The sequence below is a fragment of the Etheostoma cragini genome, chromosome 22 (genome assembly GCF_013103735.1).
Source record: "Etheostoma cragini isolate CJK2018 chromosome 22, CSU_Ecrag_1.0, whole genome shotgun sequence".
Taxonomy (NCBI): Eukaryota; Metazoa; Chordata; class Actinopteri; order Perciformes; family Percidae; genus Etheostoma; species Etheostoma cragini.
In genome coordinates, this window is record NC_048428.1 from 727,221 (window position 1) to 741,859 (window position 14,639).

General features: G+C 44.4%; 1 protein-coding gene across 1 annotated transcript in view; it reads right to left on the minus strand.

The window, feature by feature from the left end:
• The window catches only part of LOC117938067 (phospholipid phosphatase-related protein type 4), a 23,496-nt gene extending 9,101 nt beyond the window's left edge, over positions 1–14,395 (minus strand). The window contains exons 1-2 of the mRNA XM_034862394.1: positions 14,071–14,395; positions 2,361–2,546 (exon numbers count right to left, since the gene is read on the minus strand). Coding sequence (XP_034718285.1) covers positions 2,361–2,546; positions 14,071–14,142 — 258 coding nt within the window. The 5' untranslated portion in view covers positions 14,143–14,395. The remainder of the gene's footprint in view (positions 1–2,360; positions 2,547–14,070) is intronic.
• Positions 14,396–14,639: the final 244 nt, after the last annotated feature.

The following is a 14,639-nucleotide window of genomic DNA, read 5'->3' on the forward strand; positions in this document are numbered from 1 at the left end:
CACAGGACCAGTACACATGCACAGGACCAGTACACATGCACAGGACCAGTACACCTGCTCAGGACCAGTACACATGCATAGGACCAGTACATCTGCACAGGACCAGTACACCTGCACAGGACCAGTACACATGCATTTGACCAGTACATCTGCACAGGACCAGTACACCTGCACAGGACCAGTACACCTGCACAGGACCAGTACACCTGCACAGAACCAGTACATCAGAGTATCACTCCTGCAGGACAGGTACAGGATGTCAAACACCTCTGCAGGAAGTGGCCAGTGCAGGACATGAGGAGGAGATGCACTGCAGTGCTGAATGCAGCTGCTGGCCACACCAGAGACTAAGGGCTACTTTTTGACTTAGGGGAATATAAAATCAGTTGAAAGTGACAGAATTTTTCTTTTATTTGCTGAGTATATGTCAAACTGTATGTCTGCACACTAAATAATTATCTCCAAATGATTGATGATTATTTATCACGAAAATCATTCAAAAGATAGATAGATAGATAGATAATTATTGATCCCAATAAAATAGGAAATTCTAGTGTTCCAGCAGCAAAATCACTCACCCAGCACAGAATAAAGATATAAATAAAAATACTAGGATACAACTCCATACATACAATTTACATGAAATAATAATAGGATAAAATACAAGAAGAATAAAGAATGAAGAAGGAATAAAACACTCTACAATCAGCACCAAATGACCTGCGGACGTCAATGCCCAAAATATCTTGGGAAATTCTTTTGAAATTATGGTTCCAAAAAATGAAGCATTGTTCAGTTTTGTTTGTACTTCCTAATAGTCTTTTTTTAAAAAGTACATCTGAATTGCATTCTCTCTCTAATTGTGACTTGATGGCTCCACCCGAGGTCCATCCATTGTCCACCAAAGTGAATGGGTTTGCGAAGGCTACATTTCAACAGCCAATCACACGTCGCCTGCCTTGTGGATTGCCAAATAATGCAAAGGTTTTAGAAGAACATCTGTCTCAAGATATCAGTCCTCCTGTCATTTACTGAACGCGGTAAAAATGACAACTCAGACATTTTTAATTTCAGCAGTTTAAAAAAACAAATACACGGAGTTGGAATAACTTTAACTAATGTCCAACTCGTTCTCCCATAAGCCTCGAGGGCGGCGGCGGTGCATTAACATCCAGTGCCAGTCAAAGTGCTTGAACGGTGTTCAGCACGCAAGGACAGATGTGTTCAGTGTTCAGTTGCATTCTGGGCGTAGTGCTCTCTTGAGGCAGAGGGAAGTGATTGCACCATTGAACAACACAAACCTCTAAAGTCAATAACGCAGCATTTCATTTTAAGAGGACATTAATGCCAAAACACTGGGCGGGTTATGGTTTAGTTTTAGATTTTAGGTTTTTGATTCTGGCTCAGGACCTTTGGTGTATATTGAAGGGTGTAATTTCCACTAAAGATTGCCCCCTCTCTTTTCCAGTGCTTTTTTAAAAATCTAAATTATGTCTCATGATATCTATTTTGCCTTCAGTTACAAGCATGCTCTCATGAAATACTTCTTTAATACTTCGGTAAAGAGGCTGCCTGAGAGGAAGCTCTGCACAGCAGGAGGGATCGATCAATCAAAGCTAAGGCAGCAAAGCACCAAGAAATTCTTTTTGGCAACCAAAATGATATTAAAGACTTACATTATTGCATTTATAAGACTTTTGTGGGATTTAACTATAGTTCTCTGGCTTTTTTAAATATCACACCTTTGAGTGTCAGTATACTGGCTGTGCTGTTACTCTCAGCTGTCAGGAACAATCAGCTGGGAGGCAAAGTATTTAAAGCTAAGCACAAAATGGAGTTTTAGCAAGTGATTTTCCCACAAAAAACCGCTTACCGTGAACATGCCCTGCAGTTTGAAGCTCAGCGGTGAATGATTTCCGGATTCAGAGGAGAGACGCAAATGCAGATCAAACGTGTCTGAAGAACACTGTACTGGCTGGATTCAATAGAGTAAAGAAAATGATTCTTTCCTGCCTGCGTGGTCTTTGTCTTTATGTTTTCAGGCAAACATTATTGCCATATAGGACAATAGAAAGTGTGTTCTACAGGGAACATTAGAAGGAATCCATGCCAAACTCTTTTTCATACTGTGTGTTGGTATGTATTTGTGTGTAAGCATCAGTGTGTACAGGCCGATCCACTGTACTCCATGTGGGCCTCTGTGTACCACGGGATTATTATGGAGTTCATTTTAAAGACAACCGAGGCTTCAGGTGTCGTAATAGTAACAAAGTAATAAAAACTGCAAAGGTAACTTATTACTGTTAATGTGGGAGTACTTCTACTGTGTAGAAGAGCTGACTCTTGCTTTGGATCCTTACCGTAATGGCGGGTCCGGCAAAGGCCAGGCTGAGCAGCATCAGCAGGGGGATGACCTCGCGGTTTGGGTCGATGTAGGGAAGGCTGAGGCTGCGGTCATGGCAGTTGAAGCCAGACTTCACCGGCTTGAACACATCCGTCCACTCCAGGAAGTACAGACTGACCAAAGACGACACCAGGATCGGCAGCTAGTGATAGAGAAGACAGAAAGAAACAAATGTAAGGGCAGGGTGGGATGTCCAGGGGGGTTGACACCACGTTGTGCTATTTCATTTTGAGAGGGGGGATTTGATTCTTGCATGCCCCCCCCCCCCTCTAGTTTCTCCACAAATCGTAAAGGAGTTGAGGTAGAAGGAGCTTTAACAGCCTGCCAATGAATAAATAAAACAGGCAGTAAATGCTGCAAATGTCCCATAACCCTATGGTTCAAAGACCATGCTAATTTGATTTGATAATGAGGAAAAAGGCCATGAAAATAGTTTTCATGGCCCGAGGGGGGTGAGGACGGTGCTGAGGGTGATGGAAGATGGCATGGGGAATTTATTGCCCTTTTCAACATCAAGTGCTCCCACTGAGCTAAGCTGAGGATATTTCTGTAAGAATTCTCCTCATGCCAACAAACGGAATGAGAAACAGATATTAGATATAGAAACAGTTTCTTATAGCCAGCTTGAGCTCTTAAAATCATAAAAGACCAATCATAGCACAGCAGTTTAATCCCAACCATGAAATAAAGTTGAAAAATAAAGCTGTTGTTAATCTGTCAGTCAGGAAAATCAAAGTGCTTCAATGGTCTATGGAAGACAGCAAGGGATCAACTCTGTGTTAGACGTGCTGAATGGCTGGCTGCCGCCATTTCACCACTGACCCGTCACTCTGTCATTCCCCTAGTGGCTAGTGGACCGCCTGCCCTGTCACAGAGCAGAGCTGTGTCATCTGTAAACGCCACCTGTTGTCGGATTTCCTGCTAACTCAAATAAATTGCTCATACAAGCTCTACCATTTGTGTATTGTAACTGAGTTGTTGTTTTATACCCTGAAATAAAAAACATATGATATGAGTAGAGAGACTGAAATGGCCCAGCTGCGTTAAGTAAGTGAGGCATATAGGGTCAATAAAACCCGGGTAATAATGCTACATATCTCTTGGGGAAAATGTGAGCAACGGAAATTGCTTGAAGAGCAAGAAGAAAGTGAAAACTTCAATACTGATCACTTCATTTCATACACTTCCACTGCAGTTCTATTGTTGTCAGAGTTATTCTCATTTCTAACAACCCCCCAGGCACAGAGAAGTGAGGTGCGTGTGTAGGCAGAAAGCTTATGTGTAATTGAAGGTGTCCACAGAGGACTGCAGTCAGTAGCATATGGCCTCGAGCACCATGGACTTCACCATGCAGCTTAATACCCTGATTCACTGGCCCACAGCTCGCTCAGCTAATACTAAGTAGAGCAAAATGATGGAGGAGGGCCCCTAGGAGCCCAACACAGGGGCATCTCTTCAAGTCAAGACACACACACACACGCACACGCACACACACACACACACACACACAGAGGGTCTCTGTTTGCAGACTTCCTACTCACTAACACACTCGCTTTCATGTCTTTCTATCCTGGCATTGATTCCTTCACTCCTCCTTTCCTTACAAAGGGAGAGGTGTCATCCTCCTGGAATTAGGACATTTTAAAAGATGGGGGGGGAGACAGATGGAATGCAAGGATTATGAAACAAAAGAGTGAATGAGGTTAAGGTGAAAACATCATACATCATACATATGGTCATTGAGCTGGAACAACCTCATGCACATTGTCAAAATCCTTTCAATATTGAGCCATGACAATAGACATCTGTCAGATAACGGGAGCCTATCATTTCTGTGTCCTACTCCGTCACAACAGACTACCTCAACGCCTTTTTCTCATTTCTCTCCAAAAACGCTGTCGCTGTCTAAAAGAAAGGCACATCTGCTAAAATATTTTTACGTTTTAACCCGCGAGTGTCCTCGTGTGAACAGGGTCTAAAGCTAAATCCTTCCACAAACAAAAACCATGGATTACCAGAACCATCCTGGATGCCATAAACAAACACAAACCGAACTGCAGCCTACATGTTAGCATTGCAGTCTCAAACAACATGGACAGCAGCCTGCTATGTGGGAAGAGCAGTAAAGGAGGCAAGAAGAGACTACGTGAGGAAAGGGAAACTACAATTCCAGGGAGGCAACCCAGAAAGCATGCGGCAAGGTCTAAGAAGTGTGACAGATCACAGCCCACCTCCACCTCCTCCTCCTCGAGTGGTGCGCACTGTAGCAAGTGAGCTTAACACATTTAGCACCCGCCTTGAGGCCATCCGCAGCCGACTAGGAAAAACAGCTAAAGCAGAGGTTTATAGACTGGTGCACCTCTCACACCCATCACCCTCTCTGAGCATGACGTCAGGAGAGAATTCAAGCATGGGAAAACCAAGAAAGCAGCAGGAACACCAAGGATTAGATCTGCTCTTCATCACCCAGGCACCGTGGACCCATTATGGTGTCCCTACAAACGGAAGACGCCATAGCACACATCCTCCACACTACTCTATCTCACCTGGAAAAGAAAGGAAGGTAACTTAGATTGCTTTTCATTGGCTGCAGATCAGAGTTAACACTATAGAACCCTCCGGGCCTATCACAAAGCTCAAGGTCCTGGAATTTAACACCTCAGTGTGCATGTGGATTCTTGACTTCCTGACAGGCAAACCTAAGGTGGTGTAGGTGGGGGACTGACACACCTCTTCCACCCTCATCCTTAACACTGGAGCACCCCAGGGATGTGTTCTGAGTCCCCTGCTCTACTCCCTGTAGAGCTGTGTGTCTACTCACTGCTAAAAATCCTAGACAAGAAGGACCACAATCATTTAAAGGGTTGGTTTATGATCCACGTAGATTGTGTGTAAATCATCTGGTAGAGCTATTCCTGTGTGATTCCAGGGATCTCATTCATGGTCTTTCTGGAATCCAATTGACGTTAGTCCCTCTTAGCGACGGAGAACTACCAGCACACATCAGTGCAAAATACAAACCAAACTGCTGATCCCATCAAGTTTTGCCATGACAACTGATAGTGATTACATTGGACTACATTACCCACATTATCATGTAAGAACCTGGAAGTCACAGCTGGCAAGAAAAGACTGAACAAGAATAAATAAAAACAATAAAAAAAGTATAATTTTAAGACTTGTGCTTGCTGAGCTCCATACAAAGAGCTGCCAGTGTAGAAGATTTCCATTTTGAAAGATCTGATACTCAGTAATGCTGTAAAAGTAACCTGGAAGCAGAACACATCATTGTGCTTGTTTGATCCATGTTCATCCAGCTCATGCAGCCCCCCACTGAATTCCATAATGCCCCAACCCCCACTCCCCCTCCCCCTCTCTCAGGTCTGTTTTCCTGGCTCACCGTCAGCCTCCCACATCTCTCGTAGAGCATCGGAGCGTGTGGAGATGAGAAATATAGGTCAGTGATGTCAGCACTCGCACTGCTCATGCTCTTCAGATGAAGCAGCTCCAGGAGGAATACTGTACCCTCCAGACTTCCAAGTAGATATCTGCAGAATATCTTATGTCACATCCTGTACATTTATAAGTGCTGAGGCCAATAGCAATTAACCATATTTAACACGCTTTAATGTCTCTACACATGCTTATGACTCCTTTCCTTTCTTGGTGAGTTAAGTCATGTAATGGCTAAACTATCCAGTGTGTAATCACTATCTATCACATAATGTGCTGTTCAGATCACAGTAAACAACCTTAAACTACCAGTAAATATTTCCTACAGAAAAAGAAAAATGGGCATAAAATGGACGAATCATGCAGAATTATTATAAATTATGCTAATTATGCATGTTGCACAAGCGGTTTCTTGTCCTAATAGTGGCAGGGCTTACAGCATGTGATGTTGGCCTTTAGTACAGAGCAAGATATGGACAGCTGCTGGAGAAATTGTAGTGGATTTCTTATGAATATTTATGCTCCCTGAAGCAAGATTCGTCATGGATTGGATGATTTCGATCTTTTGATCTTAGCTCAAGAACTAGAGGTTTCTGCAGGCCGAAGGACTCCTCCTAATCATTCCTCTTGTGTGGGGCAAGGTTTTAGGTCTAGGTTCAACTGCTGTGCCTTCGGAGTGGAAATGTGTGTGAGTGTGCATCTGATGAGCAGGTGGCACCTTGTAATGCAGCCTCTGCCACAGTGTGTGCATGTGTGTGAATTGTGAATGGTTCCTGTACTATGTAAAAGCCATAGTACTGATGCTGATTACCAAAACAAAAGAAATAAATATCCATAAAAATAAGAGAAAAAGAACACACACTACAAACAAATCCCGCCCAGATCCTGTGTTACAGTATATTTTGGCTAAATCCTGACGGATGAAGTTACTTCCTCCCACTGATCCAGTTAAAGGGATCATTTCCCCGGTCTGAGTTATATAACATCTGATGGTTAACAATTATGTATTGTCTCACTGTATTTATGTCAACTTTTATGCAGTGATATATTTTCTTTTGCTGTGTTGCTAATGCCATAGAACGTGCTCATATAGTTAACAGTACACGTGTATGTAGAGCAGGGACGCCTTCCTGCAGAGGAGGGTCTGGCTAGTCCACACAGCATTTCTGGATGGGGAAAAAAACATGCGCTTCACAATCGTCTTGGGGGGGCGGCTAAGCTCCGGACAGAACCATGGTGCCTCTGCTAAATCCTCAGGAAGGAATTGGTTTTGGTAGAACATGTGTACGTTCAGAAGTAGTTTTAGTCGTCAACAGAAAACTCAGATTGGACAGATAGTCTAGCTAGCTGTCTGGATTTACCCTGCAGAGATCTGAGGACCAGGTAACCATAGTCCTCAGATTGGACAGATAGTCTAGCTAGCTGTCTGGATTTACCCTGCAGAGATCTGAGGACCAGGTAACCATAGTCCTCAGATTGGACAGATAGTCTAGCTAGCTGTCTGGATTTACCCTGCAGAGATCTGAGGACCAGGTAACCATAGTCCTCAGACTGGACAGATAGTCTAGCTAGCTGTCTGGATTTACCCTGCAGAGATCTGAGGACCAGGTAACCATAGTCCTCAGATTGGACAGAGAGTCTAGCTAGCTGTCTGGATTTACCCTGCAGAGATCTGAGGACCAGGTAGCCATAGTCCTCAGATTGGACAGATAGTCTAGCTAGCAGTCTGGATTTACCCTGCAGAGATCTGAGGACCAGGTAACCGTAGCACTCAGAAATCCACCAGAGGTTAGAACCCCAACACAGAGACAGAGTCAGGGGATGGATATCCAGCTGAAAATGAGGGACATCCGGCTGAACCTCCAGAACAATCACATAAATCAAATGCCGTTGATGTAGACTACTGTAGACAAACTACCACCACGATGGTGTCAATGTTTGCAAAGAAGAGGAAGGTTGGAATAACATAGATGAATCGGAGTTCATGTTCCTGTAGTCGAGCTCTAAACCAACAGAACTTCATTCCATGGGCGCTTCACGGATCAACACAGAATCACTTCCTCAGATGTTGGACAACCTTTTGACTTCATACAGTTGGTGTGTTTTCAAGCAGCATTCCAGACTCAATGTAAAATTCTTATGTGGACCTTTATTTTATTAAAATGCGAGTGTCCCCTTGTGCCACCTAAGCTAATATTACTACTTGCATATTACTACTTGCACAGAAAATATTCCCAATTCTAAAGATTATAGTGCCATGAAATTGGGTGGGCACATTCATACTTTGAATTACTTTACTATACTTCACTCATACCGTTTTAATGACCGCATGAATTTTCCTCTACCTTTAGGACAAACTTTTCATTTGTATCTCTTAATTTAAGCCTTTTGGATAAGCTTCATAATTGCTCCTCTAGGGGTTATTATTGCAATCTGTTGCTTTTATTTGGGCATTGTGTCATTTAATGATACAGCTAGAATTTAGATTTAATTTTCTGCTTTGTTCACTTACTTCTTTGGGTGATTACATTTGAATAATGGTTGGCCTTTCGCCACAACATTCCTCTGAGGGTTTTCCTGACAACAATGTCTCCCCCGGCTCTCATGTGTTCCTGGCGAGCCCTCAGTGACTACAGAAGAGACCGGCAGCTTGAATAATACATGTGTTAAATGGAAAAAAGGTTCCAGTGGGTTTTGGCTGGCGGTCATGGCCAACCGTTAGTCGACTGGTAACGATTCAAATCCTTCAGTAAACAGTAAAAAGAAGTGAACTCACATGGAGATTTTGGATAAAATAATAGGAAATATAGGGAAGCTGGCACTCAATTTAAAAAAAATGTTTTTTGTTTTGACTGCTCTGGGAAACTTGGTAGGTTGGAAATCTGACTGGCTCAAGAAATCCTGATATCAGCTGATAGAGTCTCTAAGGGCGGGATTTTGGATTAACTTCTTAGTTTTGGGTCAGTCCGACCAGGACCAAGCAGTTGACGTTAGCGTCGAAGTGTTCAGGATGTTGTGGTCCCTGGCTGGGAGCTAACTGTGGCTCTGTCCCCGGGGCTGTTGTCCACTCTAATCCTGATGGAGTCTCTGAAGGAAAGATCTGAGGACCAGGTAACCATAGTCCTCAGATTGGACAGATAGTCTAACTAGCTGTCTGGATTTACCCTGCAGAGATCTGAGGACCAGGTAACCATAGTCCTCAGATTGGACAGATAGTCTAGCTAGCTGTCTGGATTTACCCTGCAGAGACCTGAGGACCAGGTAACCATAGTCCTCAGATTGGACAGATAGTCTATGAGATGAGATATGACATTTGTTTTTTTTAGTTTAAACAGAGATTAGTTCTTTTAATGGAGATTAAAAAAACACTGGAGGTAAAAAAAAAAGAAAAAAGAAGAGTTTGGTCATTGAGTAAAATCCAGTCCATTATTTCGGGCAGATGCATCAAATCCCTTTCTGCATTCAGTTTCAAAAGACTTGACACTCACAGAGCTAACATTACAGTCAGAATGGAGAAATAGAGTGATAAATAACAGAGCAGAATGTCTCAATACTCTTTATGCTCCTATTTCTCTGAAAGCCAGAGCTCCTCTGGGAGAGTTCAGCTTAGCAGAGATGTCCATTGCCCTGCATCCGCTTACTCTCTCCTCTCTGTGTCTCATTCTCTTTGTCTCGCCTTCATTCCCTCTGTTTCTCTCACATGCAAAGGCGCTCTTTCTTTGTCGTATATTGTTCTATCTCACTACCGGTCTCCTGTAGAGATGTTCCAATACCAATACCAGTATCCAAAAAGCCTCCGATACCACCTAAATTGCTGGAATTGGCAAGTACTAGAGTTTATGCACTGATCCGATACTTATATTAGTCCCGAAGAAAATCTACTTTAAAGTAATTTATTAAAAAATATGTTCTGTTTCCGTTTTAACTGACTGTCAAAGTAATCAAAGTAATCTAATGTGTCTTGTCATTTTACACCCAGGGTGGAGGTCCAGGCATATCCTGCTGGGAGGAGGCCTCGGGGAAGACCCAGGACTAGGTGGAGAGATCATATCTCCAACCTGGCCTGGGAACGCCTCGGGATCCCCCATTCGGAGCTGGTTGATGTGGCTCGGGAAAGGGAAGTCTGGGGTCCCGTACTGGAGGTGCTGCCCCCGCAACCCCATATTAGAGGATGAGATGGATGGAAGGTTTTCACATCTTTACAGAATGTATGTTAAGAAGCTAGAGCTGGTTTGCCACTGCTGATGTTAAGTCATTCTAACTGACTAATACAAAATGCTCCATCCTTTATGTTTTTCAATGCTCTTTGCTAATAAAAAAGGAGTGAGGGGAGATAAACAGATTTATTAACTCTGGAGCTAAATCAATCCAGCTATTTCCCCGACAGGGAACCAAATCCAATGTGGAACTGCCTATTGGAATCCATCCTACATGACTTATCCAGCTGTTGCACCTGCAGTCGTTGTGCTGATGCCACAGACGTTAGCTGACGTTAGCTGTCCGGGATATTGACTCTTACTGTTTTCAATATGGACCCTTACCATTACAGTGTGTGACAGGCCTGGGGCTGTTGGCAAACTTGGTTCCTAAGGTGCATGAACCACAGCAGCAACACACTGCCAGTACATGCACAGAGTTGTCTTGAAAAGAGGCCGGAGATTTGATAATCTGTCATCCACCAAAATATCATCATATTGCCCTGACCCAAAGGACATGGAGCTTTTGGGAATGACAATGGAACAGTGGGACAACAGCTTCTGTGCCCAGTAAATCTCATCTGCTGTCTTTCTCACTTGGTTTGAAATGTCTACAACGCGATCTGTGACAGAGATCGTCGTCGTTGACATCTCTAATGTAAGGCAGTCTGTCTCTGGTCCTTCCTGCCCCCATCACCTTTGCACTAGAGTCCGTATCGGGCCAAATTTCTCTGTCAGAGCCCGGCCCGGGTCCAATAGAGCTGTGACTGAACCCGCATGTAGGCAACGCTTCTGTGTGAAAAGCTATCTTTTATTAAGCAACTGTAGGAAGGTCAACAGATGAGCGCATCAGCCCACACGGGGCAGAAAGACCACGATAATAAGGTTTAACGCTTGAAAATCAAGACTTTTGTTGAAGCTTTTCATCAAAGTTTTTAACTTAACATCATGAGGACAACATGAGGGAAACATGAGGACAACATGAGGACAACATGAGGGCAACATGAGGGCAACATGAGGATAACATGAGGGCAACATGAGGGCAACATGAGGATAACATGAGGACAACATGAGGACAACATGAGGACAACATGAGGGCAACATGAGGACAACATGAGGACAACATGAGGACAACATGAGGACAACATGAGGACAACATGAGGACAACATGAGGATTAATTTGAAATGTTCAATGTGTTAACCTTTACTGCTTCTTTCATTTGGGACGGTGATCAGAATACCATGAGAGACACGTTACCTCCCAGGCCGATGTTCTAAAATGATAAGGTTGGGGTTAACATCCCGTTTCTGGAGAGCAATGAAGGAACTCTGCTTCTGCACTCTGTTCCGGTCTGGGTCTGGTATTTCTAGTTCCTGTTTGATTCCAAATCTCAACTTTCTAATAACAGGCTGACAGGTGTTACACTGAAATCTGTGACTCATCAGAAACTTGACTTCAAAGGGTACTGCTGAACACGTTGTGGCCATGCATGATCGGCGGGGGGGAAGAGGAGTGTATAGATCAGCGTGATGTAACATGAATGCATTACGGTGTGACACCGGCTCGGTTCTGGGTCATCTAGGGTGCAGATATCATGTGTTTATATCTGAACTGGCTTTAAAGGGAGTGATGTTATTGCAATGGATGAAAAGGAGATGTGTAACGATGTGCATTGTCTTTGGTGCATTTGCACTTTAGGCTACAGCCCCCCCCCCCCCCAAGTAAGTTATGACACAATCAGCACAAGAGCTCCGAGAGTAAACAGGCCTTTTCCTCAGATGCGCCTTACGCTCTGTCCTTTATCTCGGCTAATTGCCGTGCCCCCCCCCCCCCTACCATTCTACTTAGGTTTCATCTGTTGTTTTCCCTACTTTTTAGATAACAGTTGTTCAGCCGTCCTCATGCTTCCATTTGTTCCTCTTTGGAGGAAAAGCAGCCCGAGGCTTCACAGGAGCATCGCTGCACTTCACCACTCAGTCCAAACTAACGCGGAGCGGCCAGCAGCGCTGGGCAGTGTTCTGCATGCTCTACTCCACGTCTCCAATCGCATATATCGTGTCTGTATGTGCTGTCCCTTTAAAAGTTGATAATGGGATCTAACTCTAACACTAACCCTAACCCCCTAACCCCCTAACCCTAAACCCAACTGACCTGTTCTTCTTCTCCTAAACTCAACGTCCCGTTCTTCTTCTCCTAAACTCAACGTCCCGTTCTTCTTCTCCTAAACTCAACGTCCCGTTCTCCCTTTCCATTCAGCACCATTCCATTAATAAAACTAATTTTCAATAAGTTAAATATGTCTTTTAGCTGTTTATCTAATATTAGCAAAAGTAAAAAATATGAATCCATTATGCAAACGTTTGATCTATCCACATGACACTCACTACACTTTCAAACAAGGCCACGCCCATTTGTGAGACAGGAAGTGTGTAGTGTTTCATAGCAACGGCGCAGCATGTAAAGAGCTATCTTTAGTTAAAGAGATTCTTTGATCAAACCAACTTTACGCTTACTAATATAAAAGGGCCCAACCTCTCAAATATGAATGGCTGAATTCAACCAACGTTGGGCAGTTAGAGTTAATTAAACCAGAACCATTTCTTCAACGCAAGGTCTTTTTTAAGCCGGCGGTACATAATGGTGCGGTGTTAGATCTGCTCCAGGACTCTATAGCTGTCAGCATTGAGAACTCATACAGCAGGGGAAGAGCCGTGCATCCTGATTGGTACGTTTGAGGCACGCCCTGATCTCCTCTCCACATCGAGTGTGGGACGATCCAGTCCCGGCTGACAGGAGAGTGGGCTGGGATTGAGCTTAACGGGCCACCAGCTCACGCATGCACACACACATCTACACACACACTCTGGGAATCAGCCTGAGTGGGCCTAATTATATGCACAAGTGCTGTATTTCACTGAGTTCACTGACTAGAATTAACTTTCAGCATTGGCCTAGTTTTTTTTTGGAATCCTTCAGTGAACAGGCGCTGTGGCGATTTGAAAAGCTCAAGGCTGAACTTTCTTGTTCAGGCACATTAATTGTAACACCCGAAACCAAATCGAAGGAATCCCCTATCTGAGTTGGCGCTGCTAGAGGAATCCATGGGCCTAGTGCAGACATCCCAGCAGCATCCATCATGCAGTATCAGAGGCAGCTCCATAATATATGATGATGATGCCAGTGTGGTTGGAGAGCCACAGGCCAGCGGTGAATTGGAGCGTGCAGGAAAGGCACAGCAGGGGAACAAGTGACAGTGCCCACACGCTGCATGCCATCTGCACCTACACGTTTGAAACCATGGGCCCATTCCCATTAGTTTCCACTGAACCTTTAAACCTGACATGCCATTTAAACATGAACATAATCATCATTAGAGTCTGGCTGACTGGAGTCCCTCGTCCACATCACTATCCTGTCACCACAAACTCATATTACATTTGTGCTGCACATACTATCCATATACACTTATTCAACTTACGTACTGATTGTGTGTCAACTCATGTGTTGATGCTTTTTCCAGCACTGGATTGTAACCATTATGCAATGATCTCAAGGACTTGTAATGATCTGTTGGAAAAGTTAATAAAGCAAATGTCTCACACATTTAGAGACAAATGTCCTTACCTATGTCTGCATGTATACAATATGTTGATCCACAGCAGCCGTGTACTGTGGGGACAGCAAGTTTGGGGACATGTGTAATGACAGATGAATAACCTACAGTAGCAACATGTAGCCTAACACATGCACGTGCACGCCTGTTGTAGTGCAGGTGGCTCCAGTATCCAGCTGTTAGATCCATGATGTGATCTAAGTGGCATTGTAGTGGAGGAGAACGACCAAATGCACGCGTCTGTGCTGGGTTTGCGTTTTATTTGCGACAGTAGTCTGTGTGACCTACATAATAACAGAGCATCGGGAGATCGTCATAGGAAGCCCACGTCTCTGGATCTTAGTGATGGATCAGACCTGATGCTGTTTGGATGGGGGGTGGGGGGCATGCAGAGTGAACCCACCTCTACAAAATAGAAACAGGGTAGCAGGCTGACGCTGTCTTTGGTCGGGATCCCCTTGTCTCTCGCAGACATGGTCAGGCCTCTCAGTACCGAAGGAGATCCGAGATGTGACGGAGGGAAGAACGGCCGAGCTCTCCGGGCGTCCTGCCGGGATCAGGAGCGCGCCATGCCTCCGTGCCGTGCCGTGCCGTGCGGAGCGGGAAGCGGCTCAGTGTCCAGCCCAGGACTCCCGGTACACAGCCCCGCTTGAGCGGCCCTTTAGCTCTCCTCGCGGGAAGCCCGGGGATCGGTTGTGTGCATGTCTTCCGATGAGAGTCAGGTAGAGAACGGACGGAGGGAGGGAGGGAGGGAGGGAGGAGAGGGCGCGCAGGCGCACTGGGGAGGGGGCAGTGGCGGTTCAAGGGCAAGCCTTCTATGGAGCCTCGAGCCCCATACCCCCCCACCGACCCCCTAACTTTGGCACATATTTTCATACATTGTTCTCCCCACCTTTATAGATAGCCTAATATAATAATAATAATAATAATAATAATAATAATAATAATAATAATAATAATAATAATAATAAT